The 16,440-nt window shown below is 51.3% G+C and overlaps 2 protein-coding genes across 4 annotated transcripts in view; one reads left to right on the forward strand and one right to left on the reverse strand.

Annotated features, from left to right (window-relative positions):
* Window positions 1–14,029, reverse strand: part of LOC101917075 (leucine-rich repeat-containing protein 59) — a 34,186-nt gene extending 20,157 nt beyond the window's left edge. Inside the window, exons 1-4 of one of the 3 annotated variants that reach the window (XM_027795715.2) lie at window positions 11,656–14,029; window positions 7,865–8,028; window positions 7,512–7,657; window positions 4,472–5,459 (exon numbers count right to left, since the gene is read on the reverse strand). In XM_027795715.2, the coding sequence (XP_027651516.1) occupies window positions 7,516–7,657; window positions 7,865–8,028; window positions 11,656–12,534 (1,185 nt within the window). In that variant the 5' untranslated portion in view covers window positions 12,535–14,029 and the 3' untranslated portion in view covers window positions 4,472–5,459; window positions 7,512–7,515. Of the gene's footprint in view, window positions 1–4,471; window positions 5,460–7,511; window positions 7,658–7,864; window positions 8,029–11,655 lie in introns of those variants that run through there. The other 2 variants (XM_013304190.3, XM_055794919.1) reach the window with 2 other exon arrangements.
* Window positions 1–16,440, forward strand: part of ACSF2 (acyl-CoA synthetase family member 2) — a 37,503-nt gene that overhangs the window by 12,473 nt on the left and 8,590 nt on the right. The window contains exons 7-10 of the mRNA XM_055794922.1: window positions 118–213; window positions 1,155–1,303; window positions 1,890–1,981; window positions 3,104–3,180. Of these exons, the coding sequence (XP_055650897.1) occupies window positions 118–213; window positions 1,155–1,303; window positions 1,890–1,981; window positions 3,104–3,180 (414 nt within the window). The remainder of the gene's footprint in view (window positions 1–117; window positions 214–1,154; window positions 1,304–1,889; window positions 1,982–3,103; window positions 3,181–16,440) is intronic.

The raw sequence follows: 16,440 nt of genomic DNA on the forward strand, positions 1-16,440 counted from the left end.
GTCTGAATGGAGAATGAAGTGCAGGATCACCCCGGAGCCTGCCTGGGCAATCAGAGCACACATCACTCATCTTTGGAAAAAGGGGGGGGTCACTTCGTAACACCCCGTGTCTTTCAGGGGACAACAGGAAGCCCCAAAGGAGCCACCCTCTCTCACAGGAACATCGTGAATAACGCCAATCTGATCGGTCTGAGGCTGGGGATCACACAGCAGGTGGGTTGCGGTGGGGACATGCTTAGGGGTGCTCTCCCATGCCACAGAGACCATGCGTGGGGACAGCGTTGGTGCTGGCTCAGCATAAGGGCAAGTTTGCTATGAGTGACAGCGAGGGAGATTCATGCATAACATCTTTCATTTCAGTGGAGTTTCATTGATGTTTCATTTTAGTTTCATGTGAAGTTTTTATCGAGGCCGGGGAGGGAGGGGGGAACCCACCAAATCTTTTTGTAGGGTAAAAATTGTGAAATTAATCACTTTTCATTTTGGTGAATACTCATTTCAAACAATTACAAGACTCTGGATGTTAGCTTTGAATTCTGTTGAATGAAGTTTTAATTTGTTTTGCGTGACTATTTCATGTCATGTATACAGTCTCGTAACTCCTATCAGGATATGACCTTTCTATTTGTAGTTTCTTTTAAAAATTGTTAAAAGCAAATTTTTTCTCTCAAAGTTCTGTGGTAGTTATTTCTAATACAACAGCTTTGATCCAGAAAAAAGATGCATTGTTTCAGTCAGTTTTCAGAGCCTTTGGTGTTTTTAAAAACATCATAAAATTAACAGCATGTGGCAAGCCCTGTGTATTTCACGCCTGACATAGCATTACCACTCCCCTCTGGGATATCATAAAATAATGTATAAGCAACACCAGACCAAAAAGTCCAGCAAACAAAAGACATGGTAAAATTACAGAATGAAATTTTGACATTAAAAACTTCCCAAAGTGGTTCTTAGTAAAGGCAGGAAGCATTTCCACCTAACGGGAACATGCGTTTCCACCTAACGGGAACACGGATGAATGTCAGATTTCCAGCCAGTTTTCAGTGAATCAGGGAAGACTTCTCTGTTCAGATATTTGCTCTTCGGCAGTGAGACGGGCGAGTCACAGACTGGCAGATCTCGTCTCCTCACCGTTGTCTTTGGCTTGATCCCAGGATTATCGTGTTGGCCTCCCCGCACCCCTCTACCATTGCCTGGCATCAGTGGGAGGCTGCATGGTGATGGCTCTGCACGGGTCCTCCTGCATCTTCTCATCGCCGAGTTTCGAGGGGAAGGCTGCGCTGGAGGCAGTGTCTCGAGAGAAGTGAGAGCCTGGTTGTGTCTTGCTACAGTGGAGCTCATTGCCTTGTGGCCAACGGGGCTTTCTCCCCTTGGCTTGCCTGCTACTGCTCACACTCTTCCTTCCTGTGACGGGACAGTCAGGTTTGCAGGGGCACACTTGCACAGGCACTTCAGCAGCCTAAATCCTGCCTTTTCAGCCTGGGAATTTGTCACACTTCCCCAAAATAAGGGATCCTCCAGGTCACGGTAGGGCTTTGGCTGGGAAGCGTAGCGGTGTCTTGGTTTGCTATGGCTGGTGTGGTTTTACACCTGCCCACGTGCCCTCCAGCACTGCTGCTGGGGTAGTTGCATTTCCAGTTTGTTTTTCGTGTGTAAAACAAAAGATCTATTGTTGCGTCTGCATGATACGCACATATATGTATGTTTATTTTTATACATACATATGTATATACGCACTGATGAGCAGCATGTCCGCTGTGCCTGCCTCCATGCTCCTGCTCTGGGTCCCTGCGTGGGGTGGGATGGGGTGGGATGGGATGTGGGGTGCTGAGCTGGGCTGCCCCCCATTCCAGCTCTGCAGCTTTGTCTTTCCTCTCCCCTTCCTCAAGGTGCTCCTTTCTACACGGCACGCCAACCATGTTTATAGACATGCTCTCGCAGCCAGACTTCGACTCCTATGACCTGTCAAGTCTCCGGGGAGGTAAGTCTCAGACTCAGATGGAAAAGCCCCAAGAAACTGGATGTTACTGGTTCCCTGCTGAGAGGCTGTATGAAGCTTTGCGAGCAAATGTCTCTTCTGGAGGGAGGAAGGCACAAGCCTTGTGTTCCACTGTTCATTTGATGCTGTATTTCTGTATTTCCTTTCCCTGGGGTTTCCTTCAGGCATTATGTATTTTTAGGACTCTCCTTTCATCTTAAGGCAGTCTAGGAAGGACCTTTCTGTTCCATCTGCAAGGGAAGGTCCCAGGAATAGCCTGGTTTTGCTCAGCTCTGGTCTCAGCAGCCACCACCGTGTGGCAGCAGATGCTTTGTGTGCTTTTGGCTGGTGCAGCCCCTGGAGCAGAGCTCTGCTGTGACTTCTCTCACCTAAAGTTTCCTGCCTGCTTTTGAAGTCATTCACCTAAACACTGGAGGGGGTGTGATACCGTGGGCTGCAGCTGCCTCTCTGGTCACGGAGAGCCTCGGGAACAGCTGAGCTGGAACAGGGAGACCACTGGCCCTTTAGAGGCAATCACAGCATGGAGAGAAGATGGTGCTGGAGCATCAAGAAACGTCTAATCAGATCACCTAATCACTTCTGTTATGTAAAAAATGATCCTGTCGCACCTTGTTCCCCAGAAAAACCTATATATTACCTCTTACTCTTTTGCTCTGTCACCCTAGGATGGAACAGGTGAAAATGTCATCTGCCCTCTCCCAAAAGGGCTGCTCTGTGCAAGACAGGAGGAAAGACTTTTGATTTATGGTGGTAATGATCGATGGGAGTGTTTGTCCTGCTAAAAATCTGTGCCTCTTTCTGCTCTGATTCTTTCCTTTTTGGGAACTGCAGCTTGGACTAGGTTTATGCGATAGAGTTTATTTTCCTAACGAGTGAATTTTGCCAACCCTTAATTCATTCAGGCAAATTGGCCTTGCTGCAGCCTTTGCTTCTAGAATAACCAGGACCTGTATCCATAAAAATAGAAAGTATTTTGACAGGAACCAGTATATCCCAAAGGTCTTGCCAGCATTTAAATCTGGGAGTGCAGAACCTTCTGAGGGGATCGCCCCTGGGAACAAATAGCTGGTTTCCAAGAGGCTCATCTTTTCCTCTTTCTTCCAGGAGTCATTGCAGGTTCTCCTGTTCCCCCTGAGCTCATGAAGATGGTTATTACCAGGATGCACATGCCGGAGCTCGTGGTAAGTTGTGGTGGCTGTGAGTAGAGCTACAAGTGGTGGTTGTTATGGGGAGACCCTGAATCTGGGCATCTCTGCACCCCAGTGGTACCCAGCAGTGCTGGAGCTGCTGGGATCAGGTGTGATGGCACCGGGGGTGCCGGGCCAGGCTGAGGAGTGGAGGTGTAGAGGGGCTGGGAGGAAGGAGGAGGATTCCCCCTGGTTGCTGGGGGGGGTGTCGGGGGAGGAAGCTTTGTAAGAAGAGAGGACACTACTGCATTCAGTGTCATAAACTGAGCTTCTGCTGGTGCATTTCAAAGCTTTTATAAACCCTTCTGTTGTACAAGCTGCAAGGATGAATGATTATGGAAGAGGCGTTGCTGGTTTGTATCAGTGTGGGCGGGTGCACGTGTTCATCTTGCTGTGGAGCTGTCAGGCTTCTTTCACCCTCCTGGGCTGCATGCAGATACAAAACGTTGTAGCGTGCTACGCGTTTGAGTCTGGACGTGGGAACGGTGCCATCCACACGTGCAGTGCCAGGCATTGCGCCACCAGAAGGGCAGCACGTGTGGGACCACGCGTGCTGCTGCTCCATTGCATGTCCCCGCGCCCTTGGCCTGTGCAAGAGCATCAGCATGGTCCTGCATGTGGGAGGGGGACGGGGGTCGGTGGCATTCCGGATGACGTGTTTTGCGGGCAGGTCGTGCCATCTGCACGTGTGTGTGTGCCTGCGAGTGAATGGCTGAGCTGGAAAAGGACACTTTTGTTCTGCTTCAAAGGGAATAACTTGGGTGCCACGCTGCTCGCCTGTCCTGAGGGAGCAGGCTGCTGTGATGGATCAACCCGCGGGGCTGGGAGGCAGGTTAGGTGTGTTATTGCTGGCAAACCCAGACCGCACCAGGGTTTTACAGGGATGACTGTGTGCCTTGCTGCAGACCAGGAGAGTCTAAAGCATCTGTCCGCGAGCTGTTTCAGAGGCAGCCAGGGTTTTTTCCTGCATATGATGCTCTTAATGCCAAGCTGAAAACACTGGGCACAGCCCTGGTGCCGTTGCCTGGACTTTGTCAGGTGCCAGCTACCTATTTTTATAATAGGCTTGTGTTTGACCTCACAAAATACCTTCAGACATTACTGCAAGTGCTCAGGACTCATCAGGTATCACATGTTCCTGTTTTGTAGAGAGAGAAATAATAAAACCCTCCCAAGCAGTTGCTCTGCCCATAGGATAAAGAGGATTAAGTCTATATTTGTATCACTGGTCTCGTGTCACTTCTGATCCGCCGGCCCTCAGACAGACACAGGGAGACTTGTTGAATTCATCTTTGCAGCAAGAGCTTTATACAGAAGATGTACATAAGAAAATATACAATTTGATTTCTATAAAGGAGACAGAGGAGTTTTCATCCTCTTAAAGGTCATTTACACTCAGTTACAGAGGAATAAATATACATATATTTATATAACTCTTTAGGATTAAAAAACACAGTTAAGTTGCAACTGTGGTATTGTAATAGCCGTGGCAATAAACCACAGTCATCCTGGTGTCCTGCTGGATCCTCTGGAGTATGGGCAGGGAGGAGAGGAGGGGTGCCCCAGCCGGGCTGCGTGGTGCACGCCGCCTCCTCTGGGATGTACGAGCATCTTGGCAGACCCCACAGAGTGGGAGGGAATCCAGTCTTCAGACAGCTCCAGTTTTGGAGGTTCCCAGTACTGCTTCGCTTCCAGGATTTCTGGCTGACCTAGAGAGATTGCTGCCTTTGGCGTCAAAGAGCAGCGCTGTCTCGGGACCACCGGTTCTCGGTCATTGCTCCACCGATCCCCCTCAGCCCTGACCTGCAGGGATCCCCTCCATGGGAAGGCAGAGGAGTCTCTTTGCATCGGTTGAAACCAATTTTCCTGATCAAGCAGCTGGGGGAGGGATACTCCTACCTTCCCACTTGCTTCCACTCCACTGGAAGGGGAGAGACAGTGACCGGTTGATCGGGGACGTGGGTTATGTTGCCTCTAGGAAAGATGACTGTGTTTTACCGGCAGGATCTAGGTTAGCTTGTCTTAGTATGGTCATGCATAGTTTAGTTTTTAAAAATGCCTCTTTTAAAATATATAGATGTTGGGAAAGATTGAAAAGGTGGATTCCATCCTGCGATCAGCAGAGAAGCGAGGATTCGGAGGAGGCTGGAGGTGGTGGGATCTATCAGAAATGTTTCCTGACAGGTAGGAGAAGCATAAGGAAGGACTCAGAAGTCAGTAGTTTTCTGATGGTTGAAGTGACCAGTCACCAGGACAGGCCATACCGAAGCCTGCTAGGGGAAAAAAAAAAAAGAGAGAAGGCTACATGTTTCAGGGGATTTTTCAAGCAGATCAGTAAACCATGAGCATTTGTCTGTTTTTACAGTGAGTGAACGCAGCCCACACTTGAAAGTGAGGAGTTAGGAGTTAAGGAGCTCCCACAGGAGAGATGGGTTAGTCCTGTCTCTGCCCTCTTCTGCCAACCCACTGTGTGACTCCTGAGCATCATACCCAAAGCACTGATGGTCACTGAGCACTTCCTTCGTAAAGGAAGAAACCCAAGAGCACAATTTTCAAAAGTAGGGAGTTATTTTGGTGCCCTGGTTCTGAAAGTCCAGGGCAGGCAGACTTTTCGAAACTGCCAAGCAACTTTTCATTTGAAACACGGCCAGTGACCCAAATCATTAGTGTTCCCCAAAATACAGACCCCCATAGCTGACATCTTAGAAAGCTGCCTGGCTCTCAAGGGGTGAACAGTGAAGTCAGAGGTACTTTATACTCCTTAAAGTCACACTGCCCACACTGGAATGGGTTGGCGTGCCTGCATTTTGGCACTGACACCTGAAGATACCGAGCTTTGTCTTCTGCAAGACAGGAATAAATAGTTTTATATTTCATTAATGCTTGTAAACCTGTTTGAAAGCGCTGGATGGAAGGTGCTATAGAAAACCCAGCTGTTATTGTCATGGTTTTCTTATTCTCATCATAGAGGAGTGAACTGGAATGGAGTTCACGCAGGGAGAGAAGGAGGTTAGGAAGGGCCAGACCTGTAAATAAAATACATTTAAGTATTGTGGTTTAGAAAGCTGAAGTTTTTCCATCCTTAGAGCGGAACTTTACCCGCCCTATATGGAACGACTGGTATTTCCATCTCTAATCCATAAAACCTCTGGCACTGCAAGAGAAATAACCACTTTAGGAAGGCGCAGAGCAGCTGGCACCATCCCTGACATTTTGGACACAAATTTACTTTCTCCATCCTGTTTGGGCATATCCTTAGTGAACCGAGGACCAAACGGCCATAGCTGGGCTTTGGGTTTCTGCCTTGTCCTTTCTGTTATGAAAGGGCACAGTGACAACCCTTGTTCATACGATGCAGTGCAGGGTCCATGGCACTTAACAAATGAGCAAAGGTCCCTTTCCCAAGACCTTACAAGCTTGCAGGCTCATCCAAAGTCCTTTGGAATCCATACAAGCTCCAAACCTGTTCCTGAGATAAGGAAAAGTAAAATGCTTGGGATTGAGCAGTGACAGTTGTGGCTTTTTTAGCTGATCTGTGTGCTGAACGTAAGGCTCTTGGTAGTTCCCAGGTGTGGAAGGTGGTTGTGTGGTAGGTTTTCACAGGTGGTGTTTGGATTGGTAGATGTCAGCAAGCTCACTGCTCAAGGGAAAGTCAGCCCTGTCTCTGAATCACCTCCTGGCCCAGAACACTTTATTCAAAGAGAATTTTCTGTCTCAAACCTCCCTCTTCTGGGACGCTTATTCAAAGGCATCAGCCCTTGTTTTTAAATACCTGAGTGTCTTGGATGGGAATTGTAGTTGCTGAAAGGCAGGTGCTGGGCCAAGAGCTGTTCCTTATGGAAGACATCTATTTCCATATGGACTGGGCAGCCTGGAGCCCGATTTCCCAGCAGTGTCCTGCCCTGGATTTCAAACCAGGCCCAGAGGACCTTTACTAGGGCAAGAGGCTGAGCATCTCTAATCGGTTAGAAAACTAAAGCACGTGTGATCCCAGCTCAGGGTAAGAGTGGGTTAAGTCCACCCTTGTTTGGACATTTAATTACATGTTTCACCTTTACTTGCTGCCCCAGACCTGTCTGTAGCCTGATGTTTATTTTACAGGGTTGACTCCATCCCTGGTGCTCCAGGCGGATTCTCTGCTCTGGGAGCCAACGGAGCCCAGTATGGCCGGGGGATGGAGCAGCTCTGAGCGGAGGCATCACTGGGTGAATGGATGAGCTGTCTTGAGCCAAACCCTAGTGTCACCGAAGCCAGCAATATAAGACCCCGCACCTTTGGTGGCATCAGGGTTTGTTGTAGGTCTGGCTAAAAGTGAACCATCTTACATGTTTAATGGCGGCTTCCCTTCTTGGACCTCTTGGTGGGGAGCTTGCAGGTGCGGAGGGCCGGGGTGTCTCTGATGGACTGCCCCCGGTACTGCACGGGCGTAGAGCAGGTGTCCTCGGTGCGGGTGCGATTGCCCTTCAGCCACCTGGGATACGGGGAGGAAGAAGACGGGGAGCTTACGAGAGGCACAAAGCACCGTGGAAATCACCCACACCACGAGCGGAAGGGGCAGGCTGCGGGGAGAGCTGCTGAGCATGCATGCAGCCTTCCACAGCCGCCTGGCGGAGCAGGGGGGGGATCCCCAAGGAGACCCCAGGGGATGCGGGATGGGAAAGGGCCCGTGGTGCCGTACTTGCGCAGATGTGCTAGCTGGCAGTTGCAGTGCCAGGCATTTCGGGAGAGCGTCAGCGTCTCCAGTTTGTCGAAGGGGAAGTTGCGGGGCAGCTGGGTGAGCCGGTTGTTCTCCAGGTGAGCAGTCTTCAGGGCGGTCACGCCGGCGAACGCGTTGTCTGCAAACTGAAGCACAAAGGTTGCTGGTGAGGGATGCTGAGTTAGGGGAGGGGACTTCGAACCTGAGTGCCGCTGTTCCTGCGTGCCTCTGTTCAAGACTTTTAGTGGCATAAGCATGGGAAGAGCAAGAGAAGGGGCTGTGAGGGGGGTACTGGCTCACTGGAAGCTCTGGGCACCTAAGAGGTGCATCAAGCTGGTGGGCTGAGGGGTCCTGGAATCTCCTGCCTGAAGAGAGCTACATCCCAGATCCATGTGGGGTTGCCTTTGCAGCCACATCCCAAAATAAAGTGAAGCCTGGAAGGCCGCTTTATTTTTTGAGCCATACTTCTCTGTTCTAAATGAAGATGTTTTCTGGGTGTATTCCTTTCCAAAGCTGGAAATCCTCCCAGGGCCTGTTGCCTTGCCTGTCCTGGAATGGCTGAAGGAGGGAGTGTTTGCGGCGTCTGAAGGGGCTGTAGGCTTTGGCAGTGCCCGGGGGCTCCAAGTGGAAAGTTACACTTGGCATCTGAGCAGTACAGAAATAGAGGCAGGTTTCCAGCACCTCAGCCTCTGTTTTTTCTCATTTCCAACGGGTTGTTTGCAAGGGATGCTGCAAGATTTGTCTTTTCTCAATTAACAGACAGGCTTTCAGGGAAAGCCTCCCTTAAAAAAGCTGCCAAAGGAGGGGAGAGAGGCTGTAGACCTGGTTCTGCAGCTTCTGCTCTCCTCCCTGGGGCCTCACCCCTGGCTTTTTTCAGCCCATGGTTACTTGGGTTGGAAAGTTTCTTCTTGAAAGCAAACCCCTCAATACAAACTTCCTTGGCGGTGGTGAACTGGGGAGCGATTCGTTGACAAAGCACAAAGCTCCTCTTGGCTGTGACTAACCAGTTCTCCCCCTTCTCAAAGCCGTGGGTGGCTTTGAGAGCCTCTCAAAGCTCTCTCAAGGGTGGAGAGGAGACTTTCTAGGTCTACCACCCACTCCCCACCCCCCCCACCCCCCAGTCAAGGACCTGTGCTTCCATTTTGGACCAGAAGCTTGCACTTTGGACGGGACTATCAGGGTCTGTTCAAGCTCTCTAAGCTGAAAAGCTTGACAGAGCAAACGCGCTATTTTAAGCTGTGAACTTTTGTCATCTTCCAAATTAAGCAATGTTGGAGAGGATTAGAGCTTAGCAAAGACTCCCAGCGTCCTGTAGCTGTTGGACAGCCAGCGGTGCTGGCCTCTGCGGTCCAAAACTGAGCTGACCTTGGTAGGTTTTGCTGTGCTGATAGCAGCACTGCTGGAGAGGTGCTGGCATGCTGTGCAGTGGGGCGGTAGCCTGGCCATCTTCTGGCTTGGACAGTGCTGTACTGTCTCAGCTGCTCATTCCTCCCCCAGCCCCATGAGAAGACTTTGCATCTGCTGGTAACAGCTGCTGCGCTGCCTGCCAGAGCATGCATTTCTAAAGAAACGGGTGGTTTTCCCTTTGTTTAGATGGAGGATTGCTGCTGGAATTTATTTTGCTATGTAGACGGAGAGGGGGATACGTAAAGCTTCCAGGATCTGCATTCCTGGTTTCATGTGGATGTACGTGGCTGGGTCCTGCCCTGCGTGCGGGTCTGTGGTGCTGGTGGGGAAGGAGAGCTCGGTGCTGGAGTTGCAGGGCAGCCTGAGGGCTCTCCTGGTTCTCCTTGAGTGCAATACAGGCTGGGATAGCTTCATGTGGAAGGCTTTTGCACTTGCTCAGCTTGAAAATCTTACAGCTGCTCAGGGAACAGCTAAGGACAGTGGTTTTGTGAAGGAGAAAGCACCGCAGTCAAGATGCCAGCGGCATTTAAAGTATTTGCTAGTGATTTCCTAGGTCAGGAGGCCTCCGTGATTAGATGTCTCCTAGCAGTGCAAAGTTCACGAGTGGGCTGTTTGGATAGGAGGCCTTTGAGAATTTGAAGAGAAAACTCTGCGCTTGAGTGGGAGTGTTGTTTTCCTGAAAAAGAACACAAACCCTCAAGCTGCAGAAGCCCCCCCTGTGGCTGATCCCCCTAAACTGCTGTCATCTTGGGCTGTTGGGGAGGAAAGGAGGTGTCTGGCTGCAGAAGAGCCTTTAAAGTTCCTGTCCACAGGTGGGCACTGAAAAGTAGGAAGCCTTTTTTGCTGGCTAGAATTGTTAACCCTTACTCTGTGGCAAATCCAAGGATGCCTAATTCGCTGGAACACCCTGGCATCATGGGTTAGTCATTCCTCCAGCATGTGACTTGAGACTCTGATGTCTCTGCAGCTGGTACAACATTTGAGCTGTAATTTTTAACTTGCATGTGATGGAAGCGCCTTAAAACTGAGCCTGCAAAAGTGCTGTGGCAGCATGTCTAAAGTCTTGCCTGGAGAGGTCATAAGATTGTGTTCAGGTGTTGGGTTTGCTTACTCCCGTGCTGGAGAGACTGGTCTGAGAGCGGACAAGGGCTTAAATGCTGTCTGAGTGGCTACTGAGTTGGTTTAGGTAGTGTTCTCCACCTGAGCAAGATGTAATTCCAGTTTTTGAGCATTTTGGGATGCTGTATCCCCTTGAAAACTCTGGTATGCTCTATTCCTGGTAGCTTCCAAATGATCTGCTCATCCCTGCGAGGCCCTCTGAGCTGCTCTCTGTTGCTAAGAAATTCTTGTTTTCATCGCATCTCCCTGCATGTGGTGGATGTTGCTTTGCCGTGAAGTCCTAGCCTGCCTTACCTGGATGCCCTTTGTCCTTGGGCTTCCTGGCAGAGCATCATCTCAGGGGGAACTGTCTGCTCCACCTGCAGCACCCTCCCTTTCCAGCCCATGGGGTGCGCCTGGGACATCAGGCTGCCACAGGTGCTGCTGCTCTTGCCCTGTGCTTGTTCCTGTTGCTTGTGCTGCCTGGCATTTCAGAGGTCCTATTGCAAGTGATTGGCTGAGTGTGATGCTCCTGCCTATGGATCATGCTTTCTCACAGAAAAAGGAGGAGGTTGTTTTGCTGTGTGGGATACCTGAACGTCCCTCCTCCTCTCCAGTGGGAACAGGGCCCCTTTGTAAGATGCTGCGAGGCTTCCTTTTGAGAGAGCATCAATAAACAAACCTTCCTTTATAACGTGTAAAGTTGGGAAGCGCAGCGAGGGGTGAAGGCCCGTATGCCTACCTGCCTGCAAGGCATGAGTAAGAAACTCTGCTATTCGTGGCCCCTCCCAAGAAGTCTCCCCCTCCCAGCCCCCAGCAGGTACCCAGGTACGAGGGAAGCAGAGCAGTTCAGCTCTGTGAGGTGATGGTGCCCTTTTGTCCCTCGAGTATGAGGCAGACACTCGCCTCCCATCCCATGCCTTGTGTCTGGGATGATGGAAGGTTGCTAATTGTCCTGGAGCATCCCAAATACCTTTCTCAATGTCTGCTGTCACCTCCAGCTTGGGAGGGAATGATCTGCCTTTCCAGGGAGTTTGATCTGCTCCAGATAATTTGGTGTTGCATAAAGTAACAGAAGGGTGGAGTACTCTCATCCCTGGCTTGAGTCGTTGTCAGCTGGTCAGTGCCTCGCTATCTCCGGAGGCTGCAGACCTGCATCTCCCCTCTCCTCTGCAAGGGAGGGACAGCAAACCGTGGGCTTTGTAAAGGAGAAGAAAACCAAGCCCCGTCTTTCTTATCCAGAGCAAATGGAAAGGGAAAGGACTCACCTTCTTCAGTTTCATGTTGTCCAGGTTGAGTGTCTGCAGGTATCGCCCGAAGGACTGGAAGGCATTGTCAGGGATGACCTCAATTGGGTTATGAGAGAGCTTCAGTTCCTCCAGCACTCTCAGCTTACTCATTGCGCTCACAGGATAGCTGCTCAGCTGGTTCTTGTCCAGGTGGAGGACAGCAAGGTTTTCTACATCCTCCAGGGCCCCAGGGAGGAGGTTGGTGAGGGAGTTGTCGGAGAGGAAGAGCCAGCGCAGGTCTTTAGCCCCGTTGAAGACCCCTGGTTTCAGCTCCCGGATTTTATTGCTGCCTAAGTGCAGGATGAAGAGGTTGACAAGAGGGGAGAGGAGCCCTTTGGGTAGGTCTGGGATCTTGTTCTGATCCAGGTACAGGTAGGTGAGCTCAGAGAGGTCATCGAAGGCTCCTGGCTTTATGACACTGATCTGGTTGTCAGTGAGATAGAGGTAGACCAGGCTTTTGAGCCCCCGGAAGGCTCCAGTTGAGATCTCCTTGATCTGTGAGCTCTGGAGGTGCAGGGACACCAGCTTTTTCAGGTCACGGAAGCCATTGGTGGGCAGGACGGGGAAGTTGTTCTTCTGCAGGTTGAGAAGCCGTGTTTGCTCAGGCACCTTGGGGATCTTCTTCAACCCAGCATTGTCGCAGATGACATGCTGCAGGTCGCCGCCGTGGCAGTGGCAGCTCGGGGGACATGCCTGCACGATGGAGGCAAGACATGCCAGTAGGCTGAGGACACTGAGGAAGAAGCCCGACCGATTCATGGTCAGATCTGGAATTAGTGTGGTGGGAAGAGAAGCAGGAGGAGGAGGAGGAGGAGGGAGATGGGTGGGAGAGAGAGAGAGTAACTGGGTTTGCAGCATGCTGAACACAGCCCTATTTATAATGTTATTAAAAAGCAAAATCCCTTCCCACAAACCACAGGCAGCAGCCAGTTGGAAGCAACTGGCTTTGGGAACTTACTGTGAGCTTAACCCCTTGGCACCAGGCAGCGGAGTGTCCGCGGTCCTGCCTGGCTTCGCTGCTGCAGCGGCTGTGCAGAGGTAGTTTTCCTCTCTGCAACAGGGAGGCAAATGGTTAGGAAGAACAAATGCTGAGCTGCTCTGTAGGGGACCTCTCTGGTCCCTGCTGAGCCGAGAGGGGCCCTGATTCATCAGTGGTGGTGGGGAAAACAACCTGGTTTGGTCGAATGGCATGGCAGGGAGCTCCGCTGTGCTCTGCAGCCACCTCGTGCCAAAGGTCTCGGCAGGCTCCTGGGCTGTGTGTATCCTCAGCTGGTCTGGGGAGAATCTTGTCCTGCTATCACAGAGGAAGGTTTGGGGAGGGGGGGGGTCTTGCTGATTTCAAAAGAGTTTGCCTAAGCAGGGGTGGGAGAAGGTGGGAGCGATACGGGGTCATGCCAAAGGCCAACAGTGCTGCACTCGCTCTTGTGATGCAAAATTTTATTTGAAGACTTCCAGATCTAGACTGCACCTAGGAGTTGGCCAAGAAAGGGAGAGCAAAGACCATCTTAATTCCTGCTGCATCTTCCTCTGTGGGCAGTCAAGTGTGGCACATCCATGGTCATGCTCAGGAGACCTGTGTGAGGGGCTCTTTTTTCCCAGCACATGGCACTGTGGAGCAATGGCTGTTGCCTTCCGACAAGGGATGGGGCAGTGGCGGAGCCTGTGGGGAAGTGATGGGGCATGGGCTGGTGGGTATGAAGTGCCGGACAGCGATGCCCTGCTGCGTGCCTGGCTCAGATGAAGTGGATAGGAATGCCTGTGCTCCTGAGATGAAGCTGTGGATGGGGAAAGGTGTGGATAAAGGGATGGTGAGGTATCAGAGCAAGGAAATCGCTGCTGAGCTGGGACTAGGGTCTTCCCTGGCTCCTCTCTTGGGGTAGCGGTGGCAGAGATGAATTAATGCAGGGGATGTTCCTTGCTCTCCCAATAGAGAAGGTTAAAGCAAAGCGGTTAAAAGCCCCAGCGCATGCTTCTGTGAGTGTGGAGGGAGAGATCCAGGGGTTGTGGGGTGGAGTTTGGAGTTGGAACATTTTGAACTGATTTCCAGCCAGTTCCTGGCTGCAGCGAACAGCTGAGAGCCCAGCACATAACTGTGAGCTTGTTGAGCTTTCTGCTCCTGAGGCTGGCTGCAGAGCCCCAGCGGAGCTTTTGCAGAGGCGAGACAGGCTCAAGAAAGGGAGGAAATCCAAGGGCTGACTTAGGACACAGACTGGCTTATTCACCGAGATTTCTGGGTTTTTCCATTGTTGCAATGAGGAATTAGCCAGCGCCGCTGAGCATGCTCCAGCAGGCGTTATGCAAACCGCCTGGCAGCCCGCGCCCTGGCCAGCAGCTGTCACTCTGAATGGGGTTTTCATTGCATGACTAACCTGGGGGAGAAAAGGGGCTTCTGGGGTGTGAACGTAGGTTCTGGTGAGCCTGGTGGGGCAGATGGGGTTGGCCGAACGGTGATGTAATGTGGGACCTGATTGCAAACTGGGCCATGTCAGCCTTCCAATGTTTGTCAGCCTAGAGGTGCAACGCCCTGCTGTCGAGCAGCTGGGGCCTCGCCAATCGCCTCAGCACGAAGGGTTTCTCCTGCCTCATCTCCAGAGAGATGCTCTCACCATAGGAGCTCCAGGCTTCTGCTGGAGGGACCTCCTGCAGCACTCATTACTGTCATTACTGTAGGATTTAATGATCAAAACAATGGTATTTTTGCTTTTGCCTGATACAGTAGGCACCACAATGGTCATGCACATGCTTTGATCTCTAGAGGAGCTCTTTGGGTATCTCGGTGAGGACCTTTGAGACAGCAAAAAAGGAGGAAGATGGAAGAACCCTCCGTGTTTTCCTCCTCCAGTTTGATCAGGACTGAGTGACCCTTAAGTGTGTGCTGCTTGTAAAGCTCAGATGGGGAGCTGGGTGAATGACTGGAAAAGTAAAAAAAGCATCATCTTGTATCTGTGGATTGATTTTTATTTATTTTTCTTAGAGAAGATTCAACCACTTCAGTCTTATTTGTAATCATTTGATGAACAATTCCTACAGTTACGTACCAGTTATAATGTGCAAGAGCAACTGATGGGTGAGACTGAAAATCCAGCCTGTTTCTGCTGGCCACAGGCAGCGTATCTGTGCTCCATCCCCGAGCACAGCTGGTGCCTGATTCTTGGTTTTCCCACCTCTTTGCAAAAAATACCAGCTAACAGCGAACCCCTTCTGCAAAGATTTCTGCCAGCGTGGGTCAGATTGGAGCACAAAGCTGGTGAGGGCCTTGCAAACTCCATCCATAAATACATCCCACCCACGTGTATTTCTGGAACAAGACCCTTTTCAGAGGTTAAATTGCCCAGACCTCAAACCATCTTCTTTTCTTTCTTCCTTTGAGGATACATTTCCCTTTCTTCCACCCTTTATCGCTTTGCTGGTTCAGACTGCGGATGCTGGGGAACAGGGACACTCTCTCCCTGCAGGGATGTGTGTGCCATGGCTGTGGCCATAGGTCCCGTAGCTTCCTTGTGAAGGTGCCATGATGTCGCTGCCACGATGCTGGTGCAAGGTGGGAAGCTGTCCCTACCCCGTGGGCTCCCTGCCAGCCCAGTGCCTGCAGCAGAGGTTAGGTGGATGCTGGGTTATTTTTGGTCCCTGGTGGGGTGACAGCAGGGCAGTGCTACTGGGGGAAAGGTGTCTGCTTCTCGGCTCCATTTCTCCAGGCACAAATGTTGAATAAAAGGAAGTTCTTTCCCCTAATGTTTTTTGATTTCTATGCCTCGGTGAGCACATTCCTGTGGTGGGAGCTGGCTGGCATCTGCCGCAGCTGGCACCTTGCCTCTGGGCTCCCGGCTGTTTGTGTTTTGAGCTGCTCGCTGGCGGGGTCTGGTCTTCCCACACCGGGTTTCGCAGCCCTCGACCGGCCAGCAAACATCCAGCAATCCTCAAAAGCTCTCCTGGGTCCCGCTCGTGGGTGGCTCGCAGGCTGGCGGTGACAATGGCAGCAGTGTCGGTGTTCCCTCTGCTGTGGTGGGATACCGCAGGGAGCTGGGTCCCATCCAGCCCCCTACCTTGCAGGTCCCCAGGGACCAGGGACCATCACAGAAGAGGCAGGATTATCCTGCCATCCTCTCTTTCTTAATTGATTAACAGTTCTGGAAACATTCCTGGTGCCTGGTAATTTACAGATGCTGGACTCCCCTTCCCCCCTTCTTGGAGGCGCTGTGGGCTGAGCAAATAAATACAGTTTTTGAAACAGTATAAATATAGATCTGGGGTGTTTCTTTGGTGCTGCAGGTCAGACCTGCTTTGATACAACATTGGAGATGGTCTTTTCCATGCTTAATCTTTATTTTTGTCAGTATTAACCATTCTGGCATATCAAGACAGCTCCATATCAAAATATTCCATTGCCCACTTAAGTCAGATTCTGTAGCTTTTAAGGGGCTCCAGATATGGTTTTGTGTGTCAGTGCACACCAGCAGTCGCCTTCTTGAAGCGGCAGCAGTGTACCTGGCCTCGGGGTGCAGGACTCCTTTTTTTTGGTTGGGGGTTTGGCAGCTGGGGGGTACCCCAGGGGGTGTACGTGCTGCCCTGGTGTGCAGCCCACACAGCACCAGCCCTTGGGAAGCTGAGCCCCTGCCTGGCTCTGGGTGCTGGGGAGGGAGCAGGGTGGGAGAAGGTGCAAGCTGTGCAGGGTCCCAGGGGGCTGTCCCAGGCACGGAGCACCCTCCAGGGTGGTGTATGAGAAGCCTGGGTGGATGGGTGATAGGGAGCCCCAAAAGGTCTCCT

Source organism: Falco peregrinus, chromosome 2, assembly GCF_023634155.1.
Source record: "Falco peregrinus isolate bFalPer1 chromosome 2, bFalPer1.pri, whole genome shotgun sequence".
Taxonomy (NCBI): domain Eukaryota; kingdom Metazoa; phylum Chordata; class Aves; order Falconiformes; family Falconidae; genus Falco; species Falco peregrinus.